This window comes from Pomacea canaliculata, linkage group LG4, assembly GCF_003073045.1.
Source record: "Pomacea canaliculata isolate SZHN2017 linkage group LG4, ASM307304v1, whole genome shotgun sequence".
Taxonomy (NCBI): domain Eukaryota; kingdom Metazoa; phylum Mollusca; class Gastropoda; order Architaenioglossa; family Ampullariidae; genus Pomacea; species Pomacea canaliculata.
Window position 1 is genome coordinate 10,793,998 of NC_037593.1, and position 23,090 is coordinate 10,817,087.

Consider the following 23,090-nt stretch of genomic DNA (forward strand, 5'->3'; position numbering starts at 1 on the left):
TATCTCGTATAGGGAACGCTGTTTTTTTGGGCCGTTGCATTTGTTTACAGAGACTGGTAAAATATTAATTCTTTCTCTTTATTCCTCAAATCATTTTCCCCCATTCCCCCCAGCAGAAAAAAGAAAAATATATACATATAGGGAGAGTGCTCACATTTAGCATTTTAGCTGTATCTTAATCTCATTTTGTTTATTTTTTCTCTTTTTTTTTAACCATGGAAACGGACACCCTTTTTGTTTTACTTATTGTCGGTTTAGTGTGACTACACTACCACACACAAGATTCCATCTTTGACAGAGAAGTGTTTCGATCTAATAACAGTCTGTTGCTGATTCTAAAAAGCTGCTGATCATCTGTTTGTTGACAAGCAGCTCTGGTGTCTTCACACATCTTGCGCTGTTTTCCAGATAAAACACTAACAGCGTTGACTGTAGTGCGACAGACTTGCACTCGGTGTGCCAGGCAAATAAATATATTATTTCACAATTTGTCGGCGTGGCTAAAAACTTCTCCAGTATCCGCCTCACCCTGTTCCCCTTTCCCAGAAATGTGGAATGTGACGCACAGCCACCGAAGGTATAAAATTGTCTCAGCCTCAGAGGTTGTAAAGCTAAGAAAGTTTAATAGCACTCGCCCGGCTAGACTCCTTCTGTAAACACCCGACACATGTTGGCGGATGTCCAAGAAATGGCGAAAAACTGTCTTCTTTGTGCAACAGCGGATCCTGGGTGAGAGGGAAACGGAACTAGCGTTGATTGACAGAGTGCTGTGGATAGATAGTAGTCTCGCCGTTGGAGAGGATGACGTCAGCACTTTCTCGGGTACTTGCTCCTCCAATCACCTGCCTGGAAGTGTCGTCGGTGCTAATGATCGATGTTGCAGCCAAGGGAAGAGCTGCGCCGCGTGTTCACTCAGCCCTCGAGAGGTCGGCGTGGCGCGCACGCTGTGCGTTCTCTCAATTTTCGAGAAAGAAAAATGCTAATGAGTCGGGAGGACACATGCAATGACGGACGGTGGTAGTTTGTGATGGAGGATTTCTTACGTCTGGTTAGCGGCACAAGCAGTGTTGCTGTTGTTGTTGTTGTTTGCTGCCAGTAGCAGCCGCGTGTGTTGCATCAGAGTTGGCAGGACGTTCTGTAAGAGTGACGAGGCCGCCCACCCTTGACACCGACGGACAGGGAAAGCGATTGTAAGATGCCAGCGAAAGGTAATTGTGCAATACACATACAGCATGCCGTGTTGTTACTATCACTAGTTCCTCTCACTTCTGATTCCTTCCTTCCTGTCTTCCGGAAACGTCCTCTCTCAGCGTGTGAATGTTCAGCACGTACGTTTTTGTATGCTCAAGCTTGCGGTTATCTCTCAGTGTGTGTGTTTGGGGGACGGCTGAGGAGCACGCACATGTGGTCGTTGCGGTATGTGGAGCACGTCACGTAAGCGTCACGCCAGCAGGGAAACCCCGTTCTATTTTTAGACATTACGCGTGGACTTAAGGTCGTGTGTTCTTCATGAGAATTTATGACTTCCGCTGTAGAATCTCTTCCTCTCACAGGGTTGCTACAACAGAAATCATAGATGCTTATAGCGAAATATTTCTGATTTATAGTACAAGGCGTAAGGGTTCGCCCAAACACGTCACAGCGAAGTTTATGAGAAAATACAAGATGAAAACAAGAACACATCTGCAACAGGAGCTTAGCATTAAATAAATAAACAGTAATACCCCCTCCTTAAAAAAAAACAACAAAAAAACTCAAAGAATAATAGTCGAGTGTTGATTCAACTTAAATCTTTCTGCATTGGTGATAGTATAATAGGGAGGATGAACAAGGTTCAAAAGCTTAGCGTCTAATAATAGAAAAACCGAACGACAGAAATCAAGAGAGAGATTATGAGACAGACATAAGGACAGAACAAAACAGAACAAACAAGACTACAGACGGTTCGACAGAAATGAAACAATTACGATGCTAATACACGAGATAAAAAAGCTCCTGTCCTGTGTTTAGGTGGCCACTAGTTATGTACGAGAATGTCTGCCTTTTGTGCATTTTAATTTTTATTTTTGTTCTATCTACATTTTTCCATGACTGGTTAGTTGTCAGCTACAACATACATATTTACACCGTTTTTATATGTGTCGCACGTCACTTTTGCAGGGAAAAAAGGGAAGAAGAAGACATCAAGTGACACGTGAGCATTATTTTTCCTTTCCTTCATTCTTTCCTGAGTTACAGCTTGTCACGACGCTATTTCTGTCTCTTCCTAAGCTAACGTATTGCTATTTACAATACTTGTTGGTGACAATGAAAACGTGTGTAGTGAAAAAATGTTTGTTAGCGATGGTAAAAGTGACGATTTTAGTGATGGTAAAAAATGTCAGTTATAGATAATTAAAACGTTTTTCAAAGAGAAAAGAACATGCAAACCCGTGGCGTACGTGATGAGAAGCTCATTTATTATAGGAACAAGTTTGACATTTTGAGAATAAAAAAAATGTCAGTTTAATTTTCTTTAATTTGTTTTCTGTTGGCCAAATTTTATTTGAACCTAAAAGCGGAAGCATTCTGTACAGGGGAATGCAACGATGCTAAAGGACTATATGCAACAATCTTTATATGTTAGATGTTCGTGGTTATAGTCCACAGAATGTAGGTTGACATCACCTAAAGAATGTGAAGAGAGGAGTAAAGCATACTCGATGTGCCTTTCCCTCAAATTTACTAATAAATCTGCCGCTGAAGCAGAGCCCTTGACTGGGAAAAAAAGAACAAGCAAAGGTCACTAGATCAGCACGAGGGGTGAGGTAGGAGTGGCGGGGTGGAGAGCCCAGAAAATGATCAGAAGTCGCGGGAACTGTTTGCAAGCAGTGACAGGGGTAGCCAACAATAAACTAATGAAAGGAAGATAGTGTTTCAGGGCCACCCAGGCTCATAAACTAACGAGAAACAAGACAGTGGCGCAGAAACCAGGGAGAGGGGGCAAGGGGGCAGCTTCCCCTCAGAAAGATACTAGACTAATGAAGTCATCTTTATTTCTAAATTTACTGCAGCATCTATTAGTAAACGTACGATTTTTTCATACAGCAAACTATAATAATGAGCATTATTTAACAATAATGGAAAATTTGAGGTACAAACGAAAGAAATATACACTCTGTAGATAAGTTTACAGGGCTGGCTGCCTTGCCGGGATATAGCCTGAGTCGCTGGCTCGGCATAAAACACACCCAGTGGCTTGTTGACGAGATATAAACACCAACAAAAATACAAAATAAATATAATATGTAAAAGTATTCAACAAACAAAATGATTTACAGAAATTAATTAAGATTATAAATTATAACAAATCAACCATTTCCCAATTAATAATTAATATTCAGTCAAAAGAAAACAACAACAACAAAACAAATAAATAGCAAACCTTACGGACTCAGAAGGTTTACCAGCACCACCACCACCCCACCACCACCAAAATGTGTACAAATTGATGCATTTCATTAACTTGTTTTCTTGTTTGTCTATTTTTTTAATTTTCAAGGCTGCTGGCGCCAAATGCCCTGCCGGTAAGCTTGCTTTGTTGTCCAACCTTAGCATAGAACTTTGTAAGCTGAGACGAATTATTCTATTATTGACTTTTTCTCGAACATTCTGTGACATTTTCAGTTACCTTTATTATAGATTGGAGTTTCCCTTTCTGTTTATCGAATGAAGATGTGATTGCATGGATGTCGCTTCGTTTGGTGTTGGTGCACGTGTGCGCATGTGAAACATAAAACGTGCAAATCTCTGGACACCTTTTCATTTCGTTGACTCAAATGCATTTTTTGTTCTGAAAAAAAGTGAAGAGTTTATAATTGTATTAAATGAGAATGGAAGGTTTCTCCACAAGCATTGTTGTGTAAACATGCTGTCGCCGGATGTCGGATGTCGTCTTTCGCTTTCATGGAGGTGAACGATCATCAAATGAAAATAAATGTGTTAAGAGTAGGACAGTGATGGTGACAGGAAATGACTGAAAAGTAGTGTTAGCTGACAAAAACTTATAGATGTTCCTTCACAACTGTTCCAAACCAAGTGTTTAAAACTTATGTCTGAAGACGGTTGCCCTTTCTTGCAGGCGCCAACTGAGCTTCGGGTTGTCCTTGATGGAGTGAGCATTCCCTTCGCAGAGTACACCAAGCAGTTCACTCGAAACTTTTACCCCGAGTACAGAGATCAAACTATTGTCATTCCACCCCTCACTTTCTACGACCGAAATTCTACCTTGAAGAACTTTAAGGAGACTGCCAGTCTCAACGACCGGCAAATATCTGTGCTGGAAAATGTAAGTAAGAAAGTTTGAAACTGTAAATCTGTAAAGGTTGAAAGGCAAAAGCGTCAATGGAGAAGAGTAGAGCATAAAGCCATCCCCAAGTAAAGTGTGATCTCTAGAACCTCAGTTCCCTAACGACTGACAGGTAAGGCAACGATCTCTACATTCAAGTTACCTGCTGATAAAAAAGACAATCTGGCAGGCCAAAGGAACCTACTTATATGCCTTATCGTCCTTTCTAGTAATTGTGGACTCACTAAGCATCAGGATTAATGGTGCTGACTAAAAACTCAACTGTGAACGCTACATAGACGTTTCCATGGATACAATCCAGTGCAACCTAGAACACTTCGGACATATTTTCACAATGTATGAGATATAAAAGCGATACTGGCTTTTCTCTAATGGGAAAGTACATTGAAAATCCTTTGGCGATGATCGGGACAGCATTTTTAAATAGAATCCTGTCACTTGTGCGCAGGTCAAAGTTCAAGGATGTCAGGATAGCCTTCTGCGAGGGGTAGAGGCTGAACACCGTGTACTGAGGCGACTGAAAGCTCTGGTTGACAGAGAGGACTGGAAGGTGGCCATTATTTCTTCAGCCAAGTTTGAAAACTACCTGAACAAACTCGATAAAAGTAAGTCTGCAGTAGCTGTTAATCAGTGTTTTTATCACAAATGTCGATGACCGTTTTGTAATGTGAGTCTCTGCGGTTTGTTCTACACTGTGTATGTTGTGCTTTTGTACCTGTGATACCTTCATGTATCTGTAGATACCACTTTCTGTATATATGCTTGTGTCACTTATTTTACCTGTGTTGTCGATGGCACTTTTTCTTACTGAGCAGGTGCGAATGACGTGAAGAGACCGCTGAGCCGAGGAGAACACGATCTTATTCTTGTTCATCCGCTGTATGGCGTCATCATCATCTGTGTCAAGTCCGTGGGAAGCAACTTTGCAGGTGCATACTTTTGGCACCTGTATTCGTGTCTGTACAACAGGCATCCTGACATATAATAAATGCGTTTGTAGCAGTCCTAAAACTATAAAACTAATCCTTGCATGGGCTATTCTGGTCGATTTTAACCCTTGGACGACTAATTCTTATAGAGTGAACTAATGTTATGAGTGATTTAACTTCTGCTTTTTCGGTGTCCTTTCCACCATCAAACTCCTCACGTGTTTGTTTTGCCAAATATAGCTTCTATTTTGTCAGATCTGACTCCCGAAGATGTCCGGAATGGAGAGCAAGAGCGGCGAGTGAAAATAGTGCTGGACAAGGTCGTGGATCAGATGGAAAGGGAAGTGACGAATGCCCGCCACGTGCTCTCTGACCTGTCCCCTCCAATCAGTGTCGTCATGGCCCTGCCCTGTCTCCCACGACATTTGCTGACTTCCGTGTTCCAGAAACATCCAAACTTGAAGCAGGTAAGGTATACTGACTTACTACAGAGCTTGTAATGTCACAGATCTTTCATTATTAAAGCAAAAGTCCAAAATAGACGGAAGTATAAAATGTATTTTTAAATCTTTACTTGGTCCATACCGCATCTGTTTCAGAAACTAGAGAAAATAGTTCTAATGGATTATTGGGCAGCGTGCTTGTGTGTGGAAGAGTTGCCGCCCTTCGCAAGCAAGAGGACTACCCGGCTTTCGTCAGATAAAAGGGAAACTGCTGGTGCTGGACTTTCGTCGGACGATGGGGAAACTGCTGACCTTGTGTCACATAGCAGCCTGGGAATTGAGGAACTTTCATCAGACAACAAAGGAACTGCAAAACAGTCAAATGCCGACACAGAAAGCGCATGCGCAGTGGACATGGGGGAGTCGGGTAAAGGAGGGACAGGCGATGCCCTTTCTCTGTGGTTCAAGGACTGGGGCCAGAAAAGGAAAGAATCGTCAAACACCGACACAGGGCTCTCAGAAGATCAGTACCTAGAGATTGTTGGCCGGTAATCACCTGTCCCGTGTTTCTGTTACTTTATCAGTGTCTGCATTAGACCACGTGTGTGTGTGTGTGTGAGAGTGTGTGTGAGTGTGAGAGAGGGTGGGTGTGTGTGTTTGCGAATATGTCTGCATTAATGCCAGTATTTCCTCTCCCAGATACTGTTGCCTTTATTCCACTGTCGAAATCCCAAGCCGAAGCAAAAGCGAAGGTCGGATCGAGGTGAGGGTCATGCCGGAAGCTGTAGCTGAGGTCAACGCCCGCTTCCGGGCTTTGATTCTGCATAAGTTTCAGAGTGACCTACTCCTGAGCTCTTCCTCCCGCGTCTACATGTACGGCGTCATGGGGTCCGGCAAGTCCGTCATGCTGACGCTCAGGGCCCGCTACTGGCTGGCGCAAGGCTGTAACGTCGTCATCATAAACGTCAGCTATGACGTGGAGGGCAGTCCAATAGGATACGCCCTCCTCCACGCCGTGAATGAAAGGCTCGATGCTAGTAATATCAACAAGGAGGTGAGCTTTCCCTCTGGCTATGTTTGCGGTAGAAGTTTAAAAACGATATATAAAATATTTGGTGTCGGGTACGTGTTATGCGTCATGACCTTGCTTGGGTCAACCATATTTTCATGGCGTCGTTTACTCGAAACTCAATGTTTATAATTCAGATAGCAATTTCCTTCTGATAAAATTAAAAAGCATTTAATAACTAAATATATTTTAAGAAAATAGGTCATCTGAGGTAATAATAATCTCTCACCCATCACAATCCACTGGAAAACTTCAGTCAGTTGTTAAATCACGCTTATATTTCATCTCTGCTTTTGTTAACGGTTTTGCTTTGTGAATCTAATTGTCTTTAGCCGACAGTTATCGGGAATGTCCAGAATTTTATCATTTCTTTAACAGGCAGTCATAGTGAACATCCGGTTGACGACGTTTGACCCACAGGCTTTCCTTGACACCCTGACACGCTTGATTCCTGAGTCAGAAAGGGAGACCACCAACTTTTGTGTTGATGAGGTTTATGCCAAATATCACCCGATCTTTGAATGCCTGACAGAAAAGTTTTCCCAGTCCGAGATTTGGGCTGCTGGTATGTATCTGACACCGAGATAACTAGGAACAATTACACACCTGAAATCCTAAGGCTGCTTACACGTCTTTCTCTGTCACCTGTACAATTAGGTCTGTGCACACTTGCCACTTAACGCTCAAGAATACACACCAGTACAACTTCGAAAGCAGATATGTTGGCATCTAAAGAGCTAGGAATATACAAGTACCTATATCTTGACCTCTGTAAGACCCCTTGCACAGCCTGCACCACAACGCTCTTGTTTTCAGGGCTGGAGGGAGTCAACGCGCCTTCTGGCTTTGAGCAGGTGGAGATGAAGAAAGTCCTGCGCTGTCCGCCGACTGTTCAGCGAGTGCTAAAGTTCATGGATTATTCCGGGGACAGGTAAAAATAAGGTGTCATTGCTTCCCTTTGCCAAGCGTAGGTGCTGTTTTCATACCTGTATGGTGTGCGCATGTGCAAAGGGATGGGGAATGTAGAAAGGGGGAGTTGGTCGTGTTTGTGGATTGTGTGCAGTTTGGAGACTGATATGTAACTACCACTCCTTCCTTCTTCCTCTTTGCAAAGACCAGGAGAATTTATTCACACATCAAAGATATATTTACATGAATCATTTTCCTAAAGTGAGAAGATTCTGTTTTCCCTCCAGAACTCCTCACTACACCACTTGTGGAGTGGAGGCCGGCTTACCAGCCGAGGGGCCAGTACCAAAGTTTATTTTCCACGAGAAACATCCCTTCTCCAGGGAAGTCGCTTTCCCTCTACAGTGCGAGGACTGTGCCATGGAAGTCCTGACATTCTTGCGACAGAAGCTGGGCCTGGCCCCGGCCTGCACCACAGATTCTACTGTGGAGCTGGACAGTAGCAGGGACACCTCACTTGCAACAGAACAGCCCATGTCAGCGATGGAACTTGCGACAAACGGGCCGGCGAGTCTCAGCATCCAGGACATCGTCATTCTGTGCAAGGACTCGGAAAAGGAGGACATCTACTCACGAGTTGATGAGGTGTACAAGCTAGACACCGATCGCTATGAGAGGTTTAATGATACTTTGGACCAGAGTGTGTTCGTCGGCACGTTGAGAGAGGGTGGCTACCCAGTGCGGACAGTTCGCTCTTCCAGTTCCGGAGAGCTCGCCGAGAACGATGAAGACGCCATCACCGCTTCCTGGGTCAACCCGGCATCGGGGTTAGAGTGGGCGGTGGTGCTGTACATGCCTGGAGACCCCGCACGAGGTCCAGAAGACGATGGGTTGTCAGGAAACGAATTCATGGCCAGGAGTGGTGAAGATCAATTTGAAGGTGAGGATCAATTGGACTCTGACCTCCGTGAAACGCGTCGGCGGATGACGAAGAGGGACTGTGAATACCTGTTCTGGTCCGCCAGCAGGTGTACCGCCCAGCTCATAGTCATGGTCCCATAACCACTCTGACAAAGCATCATCGTGACTCCTGAGTCAGGCGCACGTGACTGTCAAATCATAGCAGTCGGCAAAATCAAGGAAGTCAGGAGAAACCTCCTTTAGCCGCACGCATCATGGTAAGGTTTCGGCGAGACATTTGAAAGCGAATATTCCCCACCACACCAAGCTGAATAGGGACCTCGCCGAAATTTACATATCAACAATATGCTTTCAATAAGTTTGTCGCGTTATCATTTATTTATTTATTTCTGGCAATAATCATTGACCGACTCTATTTCGAGCCACTAAAGACAAAGCAGACCATGACATTTGAGATTTTGCACCTCGGCAATCCCGTCTCGTCTTCCTTTTTGAATGACACCAAAACCGGTAAAAAGTATTTTGTAAACATCTTTTTCTATAGATTAACGCGGAAAATTAGTTTGCCAGCAAATGCATTCATTAGCATCGCTCGTAGAATCTCATTAACTGCTTTGCTGGCGAGCACCGAGAGTTGTGTTGTGATCTCCCCTCCTCCTCCCACCTCTTACGGCCCTTGAATACAAGATGCAGAATTCACATGACAACTATTTGGCGTTCCCCTATCTTTCGCACCTGAACCGGTTGCTTAGTTACACAATTTATACAAAACAAATGTTAGCTTCGTGGACCATGACAGACAGAACATTCACCAGACGTTTTTCGTGAAGAGGAATTGTGTGACAAAGGGAGGCGATCATTTTTGTAGACTCTATTATGATCTCGAGTGATGGCCCTTTGGAGAGAAAGCGAGTCAACAATAAGGTGCATGTTCACCTGGACACACTGAATAATATGAAGCTACAGAATAACAAAGAAATTGCATAATGTAATTATAAACATCAGGGTTTTGTTAAAATTTACTTCTGGCTTACTTAGTGGATGTTTTAAAAGCTTAATGGAGTGCAATTACTTTTAAGACTTATTTCACTGCAGGAAGATTTACAACTGTCACCGTATTGAAAATATACAAAGCCTGTGTAGTTAATTTGTATTTTATGACGAATTCAAAACTTCATGCTGTAATATTTTCGAAAACAAATTTCCCACAACCCTCTCCAAACACTTGGCCACAACAGACGGGAGGCTACATAGGTTAACATCACAGTGATTTACCGAATTTACTATTTACACATGCGTTAGCAACTATGTGACGAGTTTTATTCTTGTGATTTGATGGTTTGTTTTCCTGTGGACTCTGGTGTCGATCAGGTAGTTAAGTTCAACCATGTTGGGTTTTATTTGATGGTTAGTGTTATATTTCTGTGTTGTTTTCATTATTCCGGATGCACCTTGGTTGCTTTATGACTAGCCTCGTCAGTCGTACATGCAATGTCTGTAATCTATCTTTTGACATGTTGGAAAAAATAATAAGACAGTGCCATATGAATACGTGTATGTTTTTGACTTTTTTGTGTGTGGGGCCGAGAGAGAGAGAGAGAATACAATAATATGCAGCAACATAGCTGTACGTGGTTGTCTCCACATCTTCTTCCTCCCTCTCTCCATCTTTCTTTGCTAGACGCTCGACAGCAGACCTTCGGCAGCCATTACTGTGACTCGAGTTTGTCTCCTAGCAACCCGTATGTTTTATGTCACTTCCTTCTTGCTTTCCCTGTCATCAAGGACGGTTCGGTGGCGCAACAGTTAGCGCCTGTTATCAATTCAGTAAGGATTGATCGTCTAGGGTTCAGAACCCGTCTGGGACAGGCTGTGTTTCTTTTTTCCTGCATGACCCACCTGCTTACAGGACTGGTTGCTTGGTCGTGATGTAACCTGGCTCGGCGTTAAACACCAACTACACCCTCTATTGTTTTTTTTTTTTTTGTCAATAGGATTGGATACTCAGGATACGCGATGACCGTCAAGCGAGACGACGACGCAACTTGGTTGCCACGCACCGACTCAGAATGTCAAAATTCTTGATCTGACACGTAATGTATTGACAGTGGACGTTGCAAATTGTGGTGACTGAATAATGCAATTAATCTTTGGGGATAAACGTTTAGAAGTTCTGACAAGAACCAAGAAAGACCGCACTTGGACTAGCCTCGGCGACTATCAGGCTGTGGATGGACAGACGAGAAGAGCCCACTCAGAGTTAGCTTGGCTACCCCAGGACTGAGGTTGCGATACAAGTCTCCCGTATGTTGGCTGTCTGCACATAACTGTTCGCAAGAAACTATTAGAATGTGTGTTTTTTACATCTCAGTCTGTTTTGAACGTGGAGACTAGTTTAACAGCTCGTTGCAGTCAGCACTGGTGGTGGTGTGTTTGTGGTGGTGATGGCACAGCAAAACACTTCTCTTTCATATTTCATACCGACACACTTTTGTTAGGTAAGTAATTTTTAATCTCTCTAGATTAGTTTCCTTTCTTTCCTTTCTGGGTTAAAGGTCATCACCAGATAGTCGACAAAAACAGACAGACAAAACACGTACTAGCAAGTATTCTGTGTTGTAGGCGTACGATCTTGAGAGAACTCTTCAATGGTAGGCGTGTGATCTCGTGAGAGCTCGATGAACCGTTGCTGCTCGACAGTGAGAGATTTGAATGCTGTGTGTGGTGGTAGTGGTGGTGGTGGTGGTGGTGGTGGGGGCGCTCTTTCAAGCTCTTGAGTAATGAAGACGTATATCGCAAGATGTGCAACCTGATCCCCCATTTTTTCCCCTAGACTAATTGTCGCGAGAATTTGTCATCAAGCAGAGCCAAAGGGGAAATCACAACCTCAAGAGAACGCCTACATCGTAGAACACCTTGTGGCGATTGTTGGGAGTAATTCTGCGCCACACACGTTCGTCAAACGAGGCAAAACTTTGAGAACTTCGTCAGGAGGAGTGCGACAGTCGCGAGGTCAGTCCAGGTTAGCGAGTTACTATTTCTTACTTACATTACCTCCCCTAATCACCATCCGTGAACATTTTTCATATACTTATGTGTATGATCATAATATATATATAACTGTTTCGTTTAAAATCTTTTTGATCCACTTTGATACCCCAAAGCCGAGACATCTACTAAGCAACGTAGATCTCGCACTGGTGTCGCAGTACTAACGGTACTAAGAAAATAACGCACAGAAGTGGTTAAGGGAGTGCCATTAAAAAAAAAAAAAATCCTGCCGGTGAAGTGTTCACCACATTCAGACTGTGAACAATAGTCGTCTCCCATTTTAAGTACTTGTTCCGTGTCGCCCAAGCATCGATTGCAATTACCGAGGCCAGGCGTTCAGACCTCCATAACCGGTGTGGCCGTTACAGGAAGTCAATGGCGACACAATCTATCAAGTCCCTGACGCCAGGACAGTGCAGGATCTGCAAGGGCACGAAAACACAATCAGGGTGGGCGGGTGGAGTGAAGCGCGTGTGCAGGGGGCGCCACATGCACGGGTGCTGTAGGTCGATACCCGACACCCGAGGACGAAGGTGGGTGAAGGGCTCGGAATCCATTCTTGTTGATTCCAAAGGACGTTTGTCTTCGAACAAAACTCCTGTTTAACGAGGTAAGTACTGTGCACCCAATCAAGAATCATTTCCCATAAAGTGAGTTGACGTTATTTCGCGAGGGATTTTTGTGGCTTTGTAAATATTCAGTAAACTTTAGCCTTGTCATTCTGCATTTCTCGCGTTAAGATGCGAGATTTTTTCAGGATGTTCTCTCTGTACCATCATTCCTCGTCTCATTCCGTTAAAAGTCGGAAGCTGAAATTATTAGACGTCATTATGGGAGATATTGGTAGCCAGCTTTTAACTTTTCTTAACAGCAACTCAGATGGTAACCACGTGATAGTTAAGGTGGCAATCACAAGATGGACCGTGTACAAGACGAAGTGACTTGTAGACTGTCAGCACCTCGCTCTGTAAATATGTAAATATGTCCATTCACATGACTCTACGGTGTTGGCCTCCATAGGTAACTCTTTCACGCAGTTCGTAATTACTGCCCCTTAATTAATGTGTCCGACTAAGTAGACTAAACAACCATAACAAGCAGACAGCGTTGTCAGCCACCCACAGTTGTGTTCATCAGTCCACCCACCTAAACTTCAAATAATGATTCATCCTAAGGAAAAAAAAAAATCCCAACAAACCGGAGCAGTGATCACCTAGGAGATATAATCTAACCTATTAGAACTGCTGATGTTTGAATTGAAACGAGAACATTTCATTAATTTTCTCATAGAATTTAAGCTCTTCTAAACTGACACAAAACTCTAGCTCTACGCAACTGACATTAAGGTTACAGGTTTTGATAACACACCTGGAAGTATAGCTCGAACATTTTGAGGTTGCAGGAACTATTAAATGTGTGCAAACATATTAAAACAAAGTAAGAAAAGGTTGGATGAGATGTTCTTGTTTATTTTTCAAACGTTCACAGTTTCTTTTCGTGATAAACATTTTGTCGTGACTCACTGGTTCCGTATATATCCTAAGCGGATTTTAGTTTGATAGTTTGAATGAGTTGTGGTAGGTCTCGTGTTGTTTAGTTTATGAATGGTGTCTTGTGTCTGACGTCTTGCGTGCGTCATTTGTTCCACGTCACTTGAAGCAGAAAAAGACGTCATAGAGAAGAAAGGCAGTTGCTATGAAAATGGACAAGTGAGCGCCATCTTCTTTATAACTCTTTCAGTGACATTCCGCTGAAATTGGTTGTCGTTTAATTTTATAGTGAATTATAATAATCAAAGAGTCACAAGTTCCATATTTTTATTATATGTTATTTTTGTTATTTTTGCATGTATGTTATAAAGGAATCGCCGTGTGTCTCTGATCAGAAGAAGACAGGGCTTTCTTCTCGCTGATGAGGCGTACGCTTTTTTTCTCCTGACAGCAAATTGCAGGTTAGAATTTGTGAAGGATTCACACACACACACATATCATTACTAATAACATGATGAAAATTGTAAAGGTAGTTCATTTTCTAGTAGATGAATGACAGAAAACCAAAACATGCATTATAACAGTTATTAAATAAAGGTCTTCTCATTGACAACCCTAAAATTTTTCAGAACAGAAAGGGATAATATATTTTTAATTATATTTACTTCAATTGATAGCCTGTAAACTTCTACAGCTTACAGTATTGGCTAAACCTGAGTTAAGAGAAAAAGAAGAGGAGCGATTATCTAGATAATTCAATACAGAATTGACAGAGCTCTTTACGCACCTTTGATAATAATTGTTGTAGGGTTCGTGTGAATACACAACAAATTAAAAAGATTCTTGAAAAAATATTTGTATGTATGATAATTTAAGTTTCTTTAGCATCATAAAGTCATTTCTCTCTCTTGGCAAGATGACCATTTTTTTTTTACTTACAACTATATTAGACAATTCACGTAAAGATTGAGATGCTGTGAAGTTTCACATAGTATGTTCAGCAAGTAAGGTAGATGTACAAACTTCACCTTGCACCTTGTTACAAGCCACGAGGGCATTCAAACAAAGCTGTCAACTTACCTTTAACCCTAACCAGAGAGAGAGATGGCGTGTGTGTATATATATATATCATGTGTAGATTGTATTTTCCATGTCGAGACTTTTCCATGTTTTGTCTTCTGCCAGAGAGACAGCAGGTCATGGACTTCGTAGACATTGGGTGTGTGACAGTGAATCCTGAGGAATTGAAACGAACTGCTCTCTAGAGGCTTCGTCGATCCCGATCTCAGTAACCATGGTGAGAGTAGACGAACTTATTGAAGCCATCACCTACAATTTCCCGACTAAGGTTAGTTGACTTACAGTCTATTTACATTTTATTTACTGTTTGGTTACAGTATACGTGCAGTTTACCGACTACTACAATTTCCATTGTGAATTTTCTGACACTATTCTTCTTCAGCAGCAGCAGCAGCAGCAGCAACAACAGCAGCAGCACCACCACCACCACCACCACCACCACCACCACCACCACCACCACCACCACCACCACCACCAACAACAACAACAACAACAACAACAACAACAACAACAACAACGCTCAGTCGTGGGCCAAATATTTTGACTCACTAAGGGGTTTTGATTTCACAAGTTTTGCAAGTTTCAAGAGCGAAATGATCCGAGTCACGATGTCAGAGAGGCGCTAGACTTATCTCGTGCACGAAGGCACATTTTTTTGTTTTAAAAGAAGACTGGATCTGCTCTGTTAAATGGAAACTAAAGCCTTTTGTAAACCTTTGGGCCCAGCATGCAAAGCAAGCGGTTTGATATCATTACTTCTACACAAGCTCGACACGAGACGGGTTTTCACGCTCCATTTGGCTTGTCACACATGCGATCTTGTTTTGAAAAATATAAACAGAAGTGGAACATTGATAAGACTTCTGGCTCACGAGGCTTTTGTGTGCGATTGCCAGCTACTCAGATATAATTACCTGTCTTTTTTCTCTCAGCTCACCCGGGAACACGCAAGGGTGAGAATTGCAATCCTGTTCTGTAACACGACATTCATGTGGCGCATATAAAAGAAATATAAAATAAAAGCTGACAGTCTCATCTGGCGCAGTAAGACATTACCATTGAAGCCTGCTGTGTTTATTTATGTGCGTCTGTAGGGAACAATAGAGTGGTGGCAAACAACTGTGATCTCATTTCCAATGTCTTGTGTTCTGATATTTCAGCGTGTCCTTAGTGCCAGTGTGTCTTGAGACACCATGTGGTTAGGCAAACGTCGTCTTTGTAAATGTGACAAGTCTCAGTTTTGTATTTGTCAAGAGGATACATTTGTAAAGGATCAGCTTCGACGTGTAAAAATTTATACTTTGTTATCACAAATCTGTGAATACGTTTAGAACAATTAATTTTACAACATGTTTCTTTTTGAACGTTTGAAGATAACTCTTTTATTCTCGTGGATAATAATAATGAAACATAAACGTATCTTTCTGAAAAATATTCTTATTTGGTAATACAAACTAATGGAAATCAATTATTACAGCCAAAGCTTGGTCTAATGTATATTAGAAACTTGATAAGGGAGAAAATATAAAATTCCAATGTGAAAAGGAAACCAAAAAGTAAAAAGCAGGTATTTCTAAACTCGTGCTCATCTTCAGCGACAGAAGGTGTGAAGACTGGAGTGTTGAGACTTTTCTGGTTGAATAACATCTGTTACGATGACGAGAATTGCAAGAACCAGTCCCTTGGACCTCCGACTGTTGCGCAGAACACAGAGACGAGTGGCGGCTCTCTTGCAGATCACGGATTTATGCGTTCACGTAAATGTCTTTCCCCCGCTTTGGTTTTTTTTAAAAAAATGCTTTTAGACCAATCCATCAATCGAATAAAATGCATGGAATGTGAAAACTGCACGGATTGATTACAAATGCATGTTTGCTTGATATGAAGACAAATGTTTTTATTTATTTTTCTTTCAAATATTTGGTTTCGTTTTGTTCATTTTATGGTGCTAGTTGTTGCTCTGCTTACTTTTTTTAACGAGTTATTATAGTTTTGTCAAAAAATATATAGCCTATTGTTTGAATGTTTGCCAATGCAAAGAAACTAATTGTCTAGTTAGTTAATAATTATGCACTGAAAAAAGGTCTCAAGAAATGTGTAACATATTTCATAATTTAATATCAAGAACAGGACAACAGCAACATGGTATGTTTCTAGTAAATACTAAAACGACAAAGTTTATCTAGCAATTGAGTCAGAACATTTCATAACACACCAGAAGTACATTTTCCACTTAATTAAAAAAAAATTTCTTTGATTTTTTTTACATTTTACATCTGTTCTTCGTACTGTACAGAAGCTTATATGCTTTTTTTCTCAAGATTTTACGGTTGCCTCTGCGTAAGACTTGACTTCTCCCCTCCATGATTTTGTATTTGTCTTGAAGGGTGGCTCTGCCAGTCGTCTCCCCTTGCACGTCAGAGCATGCTCAGTCCGCTAGTTCCACTCAGTCCTGCAAGCTGTTAGCTCTGTTTATTGTGTTTTGGTTATGCATGCAACTCTTGAGCTTTGCGGTGTGTTCGTCACTGTTGCCTGTTGGAGGAACTGTCCCTCATCATGGTTTCATGCTAGTCCTTACCGCGTCATTTTATTCATTTTCAATATTTTTTGGTGAATTGTGTGAATTTAGTGTTGTGTGGCATGTTTGCGGCAAGTGTGTCGGTGACATTAATTGATTACATGCTTTATTTGATTTATTGGGTAATTGGGTGGGTGCGTGAGTCAGTGAGAGAGACAGAGGAAAGGGATGAGAAAAAAATAGTATATCATCATTCTAAACGTGTCTTAAGCCTTACTGTGTCGAAGTATCAAGTACCAGATGATCTGTAAGATAAAAAGTGACAGGTTAGTTCTAGAAGCTTGTTAATACTGTGTCATTATGTTTTTCTATCCCAACAGGGCAAGAGGAAACAACGGGGAGGTTCCGACTGCGCTCTTTGCGCCCAGTCTGGTAGACGAGGCAAAGGAAAGAAAAACTGTCATTACGTGTTTCTGGCAGGGGCAAAGAACTCTTCGAGACTTTCTCCCTTCAGTCACAATCCAAAGATTTTAGATAATGACGACGACGGTGATGTTGACCATAAGTACGACGATGATGACATGACAGTGTTGGGCGGCATGTTTGAGACAGCTATCGTTCGACAATTTGATGATGACGACCCGCGACTATTTAAGCTACCACCTGTCTTCAACGGACAGGACCCAACCCAGTATAAAGGAGGCAGAATCCTTCCTCTGATCAGCGAAAACACTTATCTCACGACCAACCGACGCGCGATACACAAAATGGGTGACCAGAGAGAAGAAACTACCGAAGGTGTCCGATTTCCTCCCCTGTCCAGCCAGCAGATGACGAAAGACGACAAAGGCAGACTCGCAGATCCTCGGCGACTCGGTTCCGAAAGAAAGGACAAGAGGGAGCAGCTTCTGCAGCACGACCTCAACGACAGGTCGGGGTCGGCGCTGGATCACGCTGACCTCGGAAACTCACGAGGGAGAGAGGGGCAATTCTTGGTGTCGCGGGAATCGACAGACTCTCCTCCTCAACGTATGATCGTAAGCATCAAGATCAAGTCTGGAGAAGTACTGCAGATCAGCTCCATGGACAACCTCGTCGATTTCGACGACGCCAAAGAAAACCAACTCGACAGGGAAAAGATGAAAAAGCAAAGGAAGGGAAGGAGAGGAATCCAAAGCCCCTCGAGCTTCTCAGGGTTGACAACTTTTTCCACGGAAGCGGCTCTCTACGAGGCTGACTCTCCCGACCAGACATTCCTCTCTCGAGTGCGATCTGCCAGCTGGTGCCAGTGCTCTGATCACGCCATGGTCAGCGCACACTGTCCGGAGTGCCGGAAGACGTCCGGCAATCACGAAAAATGGTGCATGTCCCGTAACTCCCTATGTGCCAGCTGCGGCAAACCTTTCAAACGGAAGTACCCGCATCTAGAGAGGAAATCTCCTTCGTCAACAACTTTGACCATCGACTCATTCACCTCAACTGCTGACGTGGAGACAACTCCGGCTCGGAACAGTATGCGAGTTACAGATGACGGGAACATGGTGTCTTCCGATTGGCATGATTCGGGATTCGAAGACTCTGGAGAAGCTAGAAATCGTCCTTCAAAGCGGAAGACCACATCCCACGTTCGCGTTTCCAAAAGTAAAGAGCGCGAAGAGAAGCTCAACAGCTTGACCTCAACCTCCATCGACGCCGACGTTCATAGACGAGCGTACGATCTTGCAGTCTCGTACGCACACACCAAACGGTTCATGCAGCAACATAAGAGTTTCTCAGTGAGCGACATCGCGCCCACGGGAGTGTGCTTTTCTTACTTTCCCTTGCTAAAAACTAAGCGCCCTCGCGCGTCCGAGAACGAAGGGGAGGCAGACATCTTTCCGCATTTCTTTGGTGTGAGAGCAGACGAAAGGGAAGGGAAGAAAGTAAAGGTTAAGAAAGGACTGAAGCACGTACTCGGAAACACGAACCTTGAGGATTTCTACCCTGGTGGTAAAAACTATCCCAAGTCTTAGGAATATCACTCTAAGAAAAACGTTTGATTACCAAGGGGGAGGTAAAGGGTATCATAAATTGTTTGTATGTCGCTAAAAAGGACAAATATATCGAGAAGTTACATTCCTATGTCTATGTCTTGTGGTTGATCACACTGTTGTGTACGAATGTGGAAAGAGACGTTAGAGTTGTTTTTTGTTGTTGAAAAAAATCTCAAGTACTCATTAACATGTACACATTAGATAAGAAATGCATGGGTTGTAAAAAATTAATTTGATTTAAATATTAAATATTAATGTACGAAATGTTTTTACAGTGATGAAACTGTTAGCGTGTTGTATTGAAGCTGAATATTGCTGTGATGGATTCGAGTAAGGTATTTTAAAATTTCATTTATTCCATTTTATTTGCTCCTCTGTCTTCTTTCCTTTCATTTTTTTGAGCAAACATACACACGCATTAAAAAAAGAGAAAACAAAAGAATGAGGAAGAACGTTTACAAGAGTTGGACAACTCTGGTGTTGTCGGCATGGATCACAAAACAACGCACTCTAGTAGGAGAAATCTCGTGGAGAAAACTACATTTACATTCTGCAGCAAAACGAAAAGTGAATGAATATCACCACACATGTACAAACTCGTTGCTGTATAGCAGCTGCTGGTAAAAACAGACAAATGAGGACAGTTTAGTCACTTTCTTTCGCTCCAACCAGAGCTTACATACCAGTCTTTCTTTATCGCGGTCAAACATATTTGTTACGTGAGAGTTTATCTCTCGAATGGGTTCACATGTGGGTCACCACTGTACAAAAGTCACTGAAATAAATCACACATCATATCGATGCATATCGAACTTGAGTTACATATAAAGTTGCACGTCCACGCTTCATGCCATCCGGTCTAGTCATGGAGGTCATCCGCATGGAGACGAACTGCCTTCTAGAAAACTCGGTGTGTCGTCAGCAGCACTCGGCCTTAACGTTCACCCACTGTCAGTTAAACGATGTCAGTTAAACTCTTGACCTCGGAGTAACTTGTCAACTTCCGGTCTCGTAGTCTCACAGCTGTGGGCTCATCACGTGATCAGAAGTTCGGAGGCTGGTCTGATTGTGGGCCGGTGAAGAGAAGCAGCATCCTTTTGACTGTCCCCAGGCTCGACAGACTTGGTTCCTAACCACAGATCTGCATCTTTAAATATTTGCAAATGTTGAGAACTCAAAGAGAAACACTTAGCTGCTAAGATGACGGTATCATGAAATATTTGCGACTAGCGCCATCACAGGGTTACTTGACCATTTCTAGACGAGACGATGGCCAACTGAGAGACTTAAACACACTTAATGACATTCTCACTTTCCTCATCTGCTCAGTACGAACCTTCGACGAGGTAACTGGAGCGAAGGACACTTTGGGCGGCTGCTGTTGCTGCTGCTGCTGCTTCTTCTTCTGAGTAGGAGGAGGAGGAGGCGGAGGCTCTGCTTCCTTTACAGTCTTCTTTCCTTTCTCCTTCCCACGTGACCAAGGCGGCACGTACTCGCTGTAGGAGTCATATTTCTTGACTTTATCATACGTCCTCAGTTCTGTCTTTTTTTGCTCAATCGGTCTGTTGATGAGCGGTTTGTAGGTGTTGGCACTTTGTACAGGCTCGTAAAACTTCACTTTAGGGTCAATGGAAATTTTGGTGCTGTACTTTCTTGGCTCATATTTGTGCACTTTGTAGTCTGCCATCGGAGGAAACTCATCAGAAGACAAAATGACAGTGACGCGTGAAGTTCTTTTGAAGGGCACTCAAAATATGAGTATCAAAATCTGAAAAAGACAAAGAAGATTAGGACATTGTAGTTCGCAAGTGAACTTTGGCGCTTTTTGGAATAAATCAAGCAACTGCGACAAAAAGTCAAAAGATTTAGATTTATTTATTTAATGGTAATAATTATTACAGGTTAGAAATAAATCCATAAAAAGATAAATATCAAAACATATGAAAATTATTAATAAAAACAATAAAATATAATATAGTTTATAATTGACAGATGTCTGTGCCTATGTAGACCACGAAGGACACAACCCCCTCGTTTTCTGTTGCTCATGAGACAACAAACTGAAGAAATAGTAACCCTGTGACCTCATATATCATACAGTCTATACCCTAAAACCCTCGCTACTACAGTGATTTAGATTAAGAACCAACCGGATTAGAACATGGGTAAATGGAGTGCTGTCTCTCTCTCTCTCTCATAATCTCTCCAAATCTCTCCCACTCTCTTACATTTTTTCCTCCGTCTTTCTCAACATGTCTCCCGCTTGCTTTCTCAATCTCAATCTCTCTTTCAATCTCAATGTCTCTATTAATCTCTCTCAATCTCCCATTCTCTCTCTCTATGGCGCATCTACGTGTAGTGATAAGTGATAACTACAATCTTTTCATCTCAATGGGGTAAAAAGAGCCATCAGGGTACTAAAAATGCACCAAAAAAGTCGTGAGAGATTTATGTTTGCCTTTGGCCTTCCCTAGGACAGTGCCAGGTGGAGCTGTGTACCTGGCCCTCGAGATCTCACTTTGCCAAGAAGACGCTACTACAGCGCTGCCATGACGCCGCGGGTGATCGAGCACATAGTCCCCACCCTTCACAGGTAGTGAGCCGGGTACACGACTACGAGACCGTTGCCAGCCACCCGTGTAGAATTATCAGTCATACTCGTGGGGACATGAGTAATGAGTTGGTAGTTTTTTATTTCTTTTTGTAAGGCGCTGTCATCTGATAAACATCACGAGGACTAAATTAGTCACGTGACGTCCGTGATCCCGCATAATGGTGTTTTCAAAACTGAGTTGCAAAGATGTGTACTACTCTCACGATAAAACATACAAGCGCTCGAACACACAGAGAGAGAGAGAGAGAGAGAGAGAGAGAAGAGAGAGAGAGAGAGAGAGAGAGAGAGAGAGAGAGAGAGAGAGAGAGAGAAGCAAAGCCACAAACAAAAAAGTCATGTAAAGATTCTCAGGTATAGAGATAACGAGACTATGAGTAGCACCACCCAGATGGCTGTACACCCCGCAAGGCCAGATTAGCTCTGTCTGGACACTGTATGTACCTACCCTACTCTGAAAGAAATACATATAAAGCTTAGAATTTCAGCTCATCTGTCCTGCCATGTTTAACCCCAGTCCCAAGTGTCACCATGTGTGTCATTCCGCTTGTGTCACTGTCAGTCAGTTCGTCACCGTGTCGTTGCCACTCTGTGTCACAGTCACTCCACTGCTGTGTCATGTCCGTCTAATGTGTTTTATTTGTCTGTTGTTTTATTTCTTCGTCATCAACCAGACGGCCAGTCAGTTATTATGTATTACCATGTGATAAAACATCATTGAGAAATATAACAAGACCTATGCTATAGACGTTGTCTCTTTCTTCTTCTTTCTTTCTCTCTTTTACACACATACGCACGTTCTCTCTCATACTTTAAAACTGAAAATACTGTTACGGATATAATTTAATCTATATTCACACAGCTATGCCCTTACATTCCCGTAAATAATTACCTATATCTTCTATATCCTTTAAAGACTGTACCTTGTATTACGATTATAGTTTACACCAAATCTTTGTAGTTAATCGAAAAATCAGTCAATCAGTCAGTCAATCAATCAGTCAATCAATCAGTCAATCAATCAGTCAATCAATCAATCAAATGTAAAGAGGAAATCCTTTACATACAAAGCTCCGATATACAGGCTACCTGCTTACTAGCTCATGGCCCTACCTGTCTGTAGCACCTGGCTCTGCTGTCTTCAAAGTCTCAAACTGTTTGTCCCACGTCACGACATGACGCTTCCCCATCCCACAGTCCAGCGCGCGCCACGTGGCGCACAAAACAAAAGCGGACAGGTGTTGGCCGTTAAACATTACCTGAGGTGGTTCGGTTCTGGAGGGAGTCGGGGGGTCCAGGAAGGTTTGTTTCAGTGGCGCTATAGCAGCGGGGCACAACAAGCCGGCGAGTGGTGCAGCGTGTCAAGGGAGTTCAGCTCGAGTTTCGGGTCTGACACTCCCCTCCCTCCCTGCTGGGCGTCAGGTCTGTGATCGAACGTGACCTGAGGGGGCAAAAACGTTACCTGCCAGCCCCCGGCTGTCATTGTTTCCATTAATAATTGCACAGGAGAGCATGGGGCTGGCCTCACGCAGGTCCACAAGAAAAGTCTGAAGGTGCGTGATAAGTGCGACAAGAGAAAAATATTTTTAGCGGGATGTGTGATGCAAGGTGTGGCCAGGTAGACAAAGATAGCAAGGTGTTTTAGCGATAAGACTGTGCTCTGTGTAGCTTAGCAAGATAGACTAGAA

The 23,090-nt window shown here is 42.7% G+C and overlaps 3 protein-coding genes across 8 annotated transcripts; 2 read left to right on the forward strand and 1 right to left on the reverse strand.

Moving 5' to 3' along the window:
* The first annotated feature begins 632 nt into the window (after nt 1-632).
* LOC112562586 lies at nt 633-10,168 on the forward strand. Its single transcript, XM_025235903.1, has 12 exons — nt 633-1,208; nt 2,161-2,194; nt 3,542-3,566; nt 4,121-4,327; nt 4,797-4,953; nt 5,164-5,277; nt 5,533-5,744; nt 5,877-6,268; nt 6,420-6,774; nt 7,168-7,354; nt 7,606-7,720; nt 7,986-10,168. Exons 1-12 carry the CDS (start codon nt 1,196-1,198, stop codon nt 8,758-8,760), a joined length of 2,586 nt encoding a protein of 861 aa, XP_025091688.1. The 5' UTR covers nt 633-1,195; the 3' UTR covers nt 8,761-10,168.
* Nucleotides 10,169-11,330: 1,162 nt separating this feature from the next.
* Nucleotides 11,331-19,292, forward strand: LOC112562588. 4 transcript variants are annotated; one of them, XM_025235904.1, is made up of 5 exons: nt 11,333-11,641; nt 13,532-13,621; nt 14,346-14,508; nt 15,836-15,997; nt 17,139-19,292. In XM_025235904.1, exons 4-5 carry the CDS (start codon nt 15,896-15,898, stop codon nt 18,768-18,770), a joined length of 1,734 nt encoding a protein of 577 aa, XP_025091689.1. In that variant the 5' UTR covers nt 11,333-11,641; nt 13,532-13,621; nt 14,346-14,508; nt 15,836-15,895; the 3' UTR covers nt 18,771-19,292. The 4 variants fall into 4 exon arrangements, with proteins under 4 accessions (XP_025091692.1, XP_025091689.1, XP_025091691.1 ...); XM_025235906.1 differs by lacking the exon at nt 11,333-11,641 and adding an exon at nt 11,739-12,280; XM_025235905.1 differs by lacking the exon at nt 11,333-11,641 and adding an exon at nt 13,325-13,379.
* Nucleotides 19,232-22,885, reverse strand: LOC112562589. 3 transcript variants are annotated; one of them, XM_025235910.1, is made up of 3 exons: nt 22,662-22,885; nt 20,128-20,559; nt 19,232-19,920 (listed from the first exon to the last, which is right to left on the reverse strand). In XM_025235910.1, exons 2-3 carry the CDS (start codon nt 20,476-20,478, stop codon nt 19,834-19,836), a joined length of 438 nt encoding a protein of 145 aa, XP_025091695.1. In that variant the 5' UTR covers nt 20,479-20,559; nt 22,662-22,885; the 3' UTR covers nt 19,232-19,833. The 3 variants fall into 3 exon arrangements, with proteins under 3 accessions (XP_025091695.1, XP_025091694.1, XP_025091696.1); XM_025235909.1 differs by lacking the exon at nt 22,662-22,885 and adding an exon at nt 22,516-22,655; XM_025235911.1 differs by lacking the exon at nt 22,662-22,885 and adding an exon at nt 22,470-22,490.
* Nucleotides 22,886-23,090: the final 205 nt, after the last annotated feature.

Coding starts and splice junctions, on each gene's coding strand:
- LOC112562586 (XM_025235903.1), top strand. Junction 4,328..4,796: donor AAATATCTGTGCTGGAAAAT/GTAAGTAAGAAA, acceptor ACTTGTGCGCAG/GTCAAAGTTCAAGGATGTCA. Junction 7,355..7,605: donor GTCCGAGATTTGGGCTGCTG/GTATGTATCTGA, acceptor TCTTGTTTTCAG/GGCTGGAGGGAGTCAACGCG.
- LOC112562588 (XM_025235904.1), top strand. CDS start 15,896: ATGACGAGAATTGCAAGAACCAGTCCCTTGGACCTCCGACTGTTGCGC. Junction 15,998..17,138: donor TCACGGATTTATGCGTTCAC/GTAAATGTCTTT, acceptor CTATCCCAACAG/GGCAAGAGGAAACAACGGGG.
- LOC112562589 (XM_025235910.1), bottom strand. CDS start 20,478: ATGGCAGACTACAAAGTGCACAAATATGAGCCAAGAAAGTACAGCACC. Junction 19,921..20,127: donor CTCCAGTTACCTCGTCGAAG/GTTCGTACTGAG, acceptor ATCTGTGGTTAG/GAACCAAGTCTGTCGAGCCT.